Genomic DNA, 7500 nt, shown 5'->3' on the forward strand with positions numbered 1-7500 from the left:
ACCGGTGCCCCCGGCAACACTGAGACGGGGGGGGGGGCATTTATTATACCTTTTCAACTTAAATAAACTCCAGACTTTACTAACGATTCCATTAAGAAACAATAGCGAGTTGGAACCGGTTAAAAATATATGTGTGAATCTTCACTGATCTCTTGATTCGATTACGATTATCATGTCAGCGATTCAATTTGATATCTCGATGCATCACGATGCGTCAAATCCACGTTTCTATTAAAGCCATGTAGGATATTTAATCATGTTTCTATTAAAGCCATGTAGGATATTTAATCATGTTTCTACTAAAGCCATGTAGGATATTTAATCATGTTTCTATTAAAGCCATGTAGGATATTTAATCATGTTTCTATTAAAGCCATGTAGGATATTTAATCATGTTTCTACTAAAGCCATGTAGGATATTTAATCATGTTTCTATTAAAGCCATGTAGGATATTTAATCATGTTTCTATTAAAGCCATGTAGGATATTTAATCATGTTTCTACTAAAGCCATGTAGGATATTTAATCATGTTTCTATTAAAGCCATGTAGGATATTTAATCATGTTTCTATTAAAGCCATGTAGAATATTTAATCATGTTTCTACTAAAGCCATGTAGGATATTTAATTCATAGCTTTTCAAGCTTCAAAAACCAAACATTCTGCATTGCTCTAATACTAAATAACTTGGATACATAACACTATACAGCACTGAGCACATGGCACTTCCTGAATGTGCAAAAACATACCAGAATATGTAAACAGAAATGTTGTTAGGCCGACATTACATTATAAACAGAAATAACGGATTATGAGCCGGCCGATTATCGATGCAGCATCGTCCATGTTCACGATTCCATGCATCAATTATTTGATTAATTTCAACAGCTCTAGTTCTGATCCTCTAGTTTACTATCCCCTGCAGTCGGCTACGTAGACAGCAACCACACGGGGATCCCCAGCAGGTACAGGTACATGTTGAGAAAGTCATTCACAATGCAAACGGCAGCAGGAATAACTTACTTTTTCAACTTATTCGTTCTGCACACACTCACTGGCTCCAACTTATATTTAAATGTATTTATTTCAATTATCCTCCTCATTTAAAACAGTATCTTGTACCTTATAAGTCAAACTATGAAGTTCAGCACTCTACTCAACTCTACTTCTCTGTCCCGCGAGTTAAAAAAAACAATTGGCAAAAGAGCTTTTAAGTTTAAGGCTCCAGCAGATTGGAATAATCGATCTGTGGAAATAAGATCAATTTCTTCACTTGGTTTGTTTAAACATGCCCTGTCTGCTCACTTTAATATAAACTGTCTGTTATTGAAGATGCATGTTATTTTTATATCTGCAAAAAATGGTATCTGCGCCCCGATGGCACCTTAAACCTGCATTATATCTGACTACCAGCAGGGGGAGACTCCTTAAACCTGCATTATATCTGACTACCAGCAGGGGAGACTCCTTAAACCTGTATTATATCTGACTACCAGCAGGGGAGACTCCTTAAACCTGCATTATATCTGACTACCAGCAGGGGAGACTCCTTAAACCTGTATTATATCTGACTACCAGCAGGGGAGACTCCTTAAACCTGCATTATATCTGACTACCAGCAGGGGAGACTCCTTAAACCTGCATTATATCTGACTACCAGCAGGGGGACACTCCTTAAACCTGCATTATATTTGACTACCAACAGGGGGAGACTCCTTAAACCTGCATTATATCTGACTACCAGCAGGGGGAGACTCCTTAAACCTGCATTATATCTGACTACCAGCAGGGGAGACTCCTTAAACCTGCATTATATCTGACTACCAGCAGGGGGAGACTCCTTAAACCTGCATTATATCTGACCACTAGCAGGGGGAGACTCCTTAAACCTGCATTATATCTGACTACTAGCAGGGGGAGACTCCTTAAACCTGCATTATATCTGACTACCAGCAGGAGGAGACTCCTTAAACCTGTATTATATCTGACTACCAGCAGGGGAGACTCCTTAAACCTGCATTATATCTGACTACCAGCAGGGGAGACTCCTTAAACCTGCATTATATCTGACTACCAGCAGGGGAGACTCCTTAAACCTGCATTATATCTGACTACCAGCAGGGGAGACTCCTTAAACCTGCATTATATCTGACTACCAGCAGGGGGAGACTCCTTAAACCTGCATTATATCTGACTACCAGCAGGGGGAGACTCCTTAAACCTGCATTATATCTGACTACCAGCAGGGGAGACTCCTTAAACCTGCATTATATCTGACTACCAGCAGGGGAGACTCCTTAAACCTGCATTATATCTGACTACCAGCAGGGGAGACTCCTTAAACCTGCATTATATCTGACTAACAGCAGGGGAGACTCCTTAAACCTGTATTATATCTGACTACCAGCAGGGGAGACTCCTTAAACCTGCATTATATCTGACTACCAGCAGGGGAGACTCCTTAAACCTGCATTATATCTGACTACCAGCAGGGGAGACTCCTTAAACCTGTATTATATCTGACTACCAGCAGGGGGAGACTCCTTAAACCTGCATTATATCTGACTAACAGCAGGGGGAGACTCCTTAAACCTGTATTATATCTGACTACCAGCAGGAGGAGACTCCTTAAACCTGCATTATATCTGACTACCAGCAGGGGGAGACTCCTTAAACCTGCATTATATCTGACTACCAGCAGGGGGAGACTCCTTAAACCTGCATTATATCTGACTACCAGCAGGGGAGACTCCTTAAACCTGTATTATATCTGACTACCAGCAGGGGAGACTCCTTAAACCTGTATTATATCTGACTACCAGCAGGGGAGACTCCTTAAACCTGCATTATATCTGACTAACAGCAGGGGAGACTCCTTAAACCTGTATTATATCTGACTACCAGCAGGGGAGACTCCTTAAACCTGCATTATATCTGACTACCAGCAGGGGAGACTCCTTAAACCTGCATTATATCTGACTACCAGCAGGGGAGACTCCTTAAACCTGCATTATATCTGACTACCAGCAGGGGAGACTCCTTAAACCTGCATTATATCTGACTACCAGCAGGGGAGACTCCTTAAACCTGTATTATATCTGACTACCAGCAGGGGAGACTCCTTAAACCTGTATTATATCTGACTACCAGCAGGGGAGACTCCTTAAACCTGCATTATATCTGACTAACAGCAGGGGAGACTCCTTAAACCTGTATTATATCTGACTACCAGCAGGGGAGACTCCTTAAACCTGCATTATATCTGACTACCAGCAGGGGAGACTCCTTAAACCTGCATTATATCTGACTAACAGCAGGGGAGACTCCTTAAACCTGTATTATATCTGACTACCAGCAGGGGAGACTCCTTAAACCTGTATTATATCTGACTACCAGCAGGGGAGACTCCTTAAACCTGCATTATATCTGACTACCAGCAGGGGAGACTCCTTAAACCTGCATTATATCTGACTAACAGCAGGGGAGACTCCTTAAACCTGCATTATATCTGACTACCAGCAGGGGAGACTCCTTAAACCTGCATTATATCTGACTACCAGCAGGGGAGACTCCTTAAACCTGTATTATATCTGACTACCAGCAGGGGAGACTCCTTAAACCTGCATTATATCTGACTACCAGCAGGGGAGACTCCTTAAACCTGCATTATATCTGACTACCAGCAGGGGAGACTCCTTAAACCTGTATTATATCTGACTACCAGCAGGGGAGACTCCTTAAACCTGCATTATATCTGACTACCAGCAGGGGAGACTCCTTAAACCTGTATTATATCTGACTACCAGCAGGGGAGACTCCTTAAACCTGCATTATATCTGACTAACAGCAGGGGAGACTCCTTAAACCTGTATTATATCTGACTACCAGCAGGAGGAGACTCCTTAAACCTGCATTATATCTGACTACCAGCAGGGGAGACTCCTTAAACCTGCATTATATCTGACTAACAGCAGGGGAGACTCCTTAAACCTGTATTATATCTGACTACCAGCAGGAGGAGACTCCTTAAACCTGCATTATATCTGACTACCAGCAGGGGAGACTCCTTAAACCTGCATTATATCTGACTACCAGCAGGGGAGACTCCTTAAACCTGCATTATATCTGACTACCAGCAGGGGAGACTCCTTAAACCTGTATTATATCTGACTACCAGCAGGGGAGACTCCTTAAACCTGTATTATATCTGACTACCAGCAGGGGAGACTCCTTAAACCTGCATTATATCTGACTAACAGCAGGGGAGACTCCTTAAACCTGTATTATATCTGACTACCAGCAGGGGAGACTCCTTAAACCTGCATTATATCTGACTACCAGCAGGGGAGACTCCTTAAACCTGCATTATATCTGACTAACAGCAGGGGAGACTCCTTAAACCTGCATTATATCTGACTACCAGCAGGGGAGACTCCTTAAACCTGCATTATATCTGACTACCAGCAGGGGAGACTCCTTAAACCTGTATTATATCTGACTACCAGCAGGGGAGACTCCTTAAACCTGCATTATATCTGACTACCAGCAGGGGAGACTCCTTAAACCTGCATTATATCTGACTACCAGCAGGGGAGACTCCTTAAACCTGCATTATATCTGACTACCAGCAGGGGAGACTCCTTAAACCTGTATTATATCTGACTACCAGCAGGGGAGACTCCTTAAACCTGTATTATATCTGACTACCAGCAGGGGAGACTCCTTAAACCTGCATTATATCTGACTAACAGCAGGGGAGACTCCTTAAACCTGTATTATATCTGACTACCAGCAGGGGAGACTCCTTAAACCTGCATTATATCTGACTACCAGCAGGGGAGACTCCTTAAACCTGCATTATATCTGACTAACAGCAGGGGAGACTCCTTAAACCTGTATTATATCTGACTACCAGCAGGGGAGACTCCTTAAACCTGTATTATATCTGACTACCAGCAGGGGAGACTCCTTAAACCTGCATTATATCTGACTACCAGCAGGGGAGACTCCTTAAACCTGCATTATATCTGACTAACAGCAGGGGAGACTCCTTAAACCTGCATTATATCTGACTACCAGCAGGGGAGACTCCTTAAACCTGCATTATATCTGACTACCAGCAGGGGGACTCCTTAAACCTGTATTATATCTGACTACCAGCAGGGGAGACTCCTTAAACCTGCATTATATCTGACTACCAGCAGGGGAGACTCCTTAAACCTGCATTATATCTGACTACCAGCAGGGGAGACTCCTTAAACCTGTATTATATCTGACTACCAGCAGGGGAGACTCCTTAAACCTGCATTATATCTGACTACCAGCAGGGGAGACTCCTTAAACCTGTATTATATCTGACTACCAGCAGGGGAGACTCCTTAAACCTGCATTATATCTGACTAACAGCAGGGGAGACTCCTTAAACCTGTATTATATCTGACTACCAGCAGGAGGAGACTCCTTAAACCTGCATTATATCTGACTACCAGCAGGGGAGACTCCTTAAACCTGCATTATATCTGACTACCAGCAGGGGAGACTCCTTAAACCTGCATTATATCTGACTACCAGCAGGGGAGACTCCTTAAACCTGTATTATATCTGACTACCAGCAGGGGAGACTCCTTAAACCTGTATTATATCTGACTACCAGCAGGGGAGACTCCTTAAACCTGCATTATATCTGACTAACAGCAGGGGGAGACTCCTTAAACCTGTATTATATCTGACTACCAGCAGGGGAGACTCCTTAAACCTGTATTATATCTGACTACCAGCAGGGGAGACTCCTTAAACCTGTATTATATCTGACTACCAGCAGGGGGAGACTCCTTAAACCTGTATTATATCTGACTACCAGCAGGGGGAGACTCCTTAAACCTGTATTATATCTGACTACCAGCAGGGGGAGACTCCTTAAACCTGCATTATATCTGACTACCAGCAGGGGGAGACTCCATTAGCTTCAAAATATAACATCAACCTGTCCAGGGACTGCGGGTGGAATTTAGCATTTTCTGCTATAACCTGGCACATGACATCTCTTCTTATATAGACTAATGTTTTTTGTGCATTGTCCCTGATCAAATAAAGAGAGAAAAAAAAAAAAAAGTCTGTCAATCGCTAGTTTCAAGTCTTCTTAAATACAGCATGACGTTCATTTAGCATCAACAGTGATGATGCTCCCATTTATTTTAAAGCGGACGATAAAGCAAGGGATGCTCAGGAACCAATCAGGACAGAGGCTTAGCGATGCTAACCATGCTAACACTGGGGGGACATTAAAGAATGGGGTCTAGGGGTCTAAGGGTCTGGGAGGGAGGGGGGGTAAACTGACCTTTAATGTGAACTGTTCCAGTTCTAGAGACGGAGATTCCTCTGGTGTTCTTCGCTTCACAGTAAAACTTCACACTGCTGTTCACTGCAGACAGGCAGGCAGAAAGGCAGGCAGACAGGCAGACAAGCAGGGAGACAGACAGGCAGACAGACAGAGATACAGACCGACAGGAAAACGGACAGACAGAGGGACGGACAGACAGACAGACAGACAGAGAGACAGGCAGGCAGGCCGAGAGAGACAAGCAGGGAGACAGAAACAGACAGACAGACAGAGAGACAGACAGACAGACAGACATATATACAGACAGACAGAAAGACAGATTACTTTTTAATTTGTTTTTATTGGTTTTGCACACTGTGATGTATTTCTTGTCTTCCATATGTTAACAGAAGTCTGAATAGGAGTCTGAATATTTAGTGCAAGGTGGGAGGAGTCTGAGTAATTCGCGCAAGGTGGGAGGAGTCTGAACATTTAGTGGGAGGAGTCTGAATATTTAGTGAAAGGTGGGAGGAGTCTGAACATTTAGTGGGAGGAGTCTCAATATTTAGTGAAGGGTGGGAGGAGTCTGAACATTTAGCGCGAGGTGGGAGGAGTCTGAATATTTAGTGCGAGGAGTCTGAATATTTAGTGCAAGGTGGGAGGAGTCTGAATATTTAGTGCAAGGTGGGAGGAGTCTGAATATTTAGTGCGAGGAGGGAGGAGTCTGAGTATTTAGTGGGAGGAGTCTGAAGATTTAGTGCAAGGTGGGAGGAGTCAGAATATTTAGTGGGAGGAGTCTGAATATTTAGTGCAAGGTGGGAGGAGTCTAAATATTTAGTGGGAGGAGTCTGAGTATTTAGTGCAAGGTGGGAGGAGTCTGAATATTTAGTGGGAGGAGCCAGAATATGGTGGGAGGAGTCTGACCTGCGACGGTGATGATGGAGGGGGAGGGCTGCGGCGAGCCCTGCGGGACGCCCCCCAGGTACCACAGCACCTCCACGGGCTCGGGGGGGCCCAGCGCGCCACACGTCAGGTTGAACGGAGCGCCGGGGAGCGTGGCCACGTCCTGCGGCTCGCGCACGAAGTGAGGGACGCCTGAAAGAGACAGGAAGCACAGGGGCATGATGGGAAATCTGCTGGAGGAAAGAGATGTGTTCAGGGTCACAGGACACAGCAGGAAA

General features: G+C 44.1%; 1 protein-coding gene across 2 annotated transcripts in view; it reads right to left on the bottom strand.

Annotated features, from left to right (window-relative positions):
• tyro3 (TYRO3 protein tyrosine kinase) overlaps positions 1-7500 on the bottom strand; it is a 47116-nt gene that overhangs the window by 25691 nt on the left and 13925 nt on the right. The window contains exons 4-6 of one of the 2 annotated variants that reach the window (XM_028565551.1): positions 7244-7414; positions 6338-6421; positions 1-19 (exon numbers count right to left, since the gene is read on the bottom strand). The exon at positions 1-19 is cut by the window's left edge and continues 97 nt beyond it. In XM_028565551.1, coding sequence (XP_028421352.1) covers positions 1-19; positions 6338-6421; positions 7244-7414 — 274 coding nt within the window. The remainder of the gene's footprint in view (positions 20-6337; positions 6422-7243; positions 7415-7500) is intronic. The other variant, XM_028565552.1, reaches the window with a different exon arrangement.

This window comes from Perca flavescens, chromosome 20 (assembly GCF_004354835.1).
Source record: "Perca flavescens isolate YP-PL-M2 chromosome 20, PFLA_1.0, whole genome shotgun sequence".
Classification (NCBI taxonomy): Eukaryota; Metazoa; Chordata; class Actinopteri; order Perciformes; family Percidae; genus Perca; species Perca flavescens.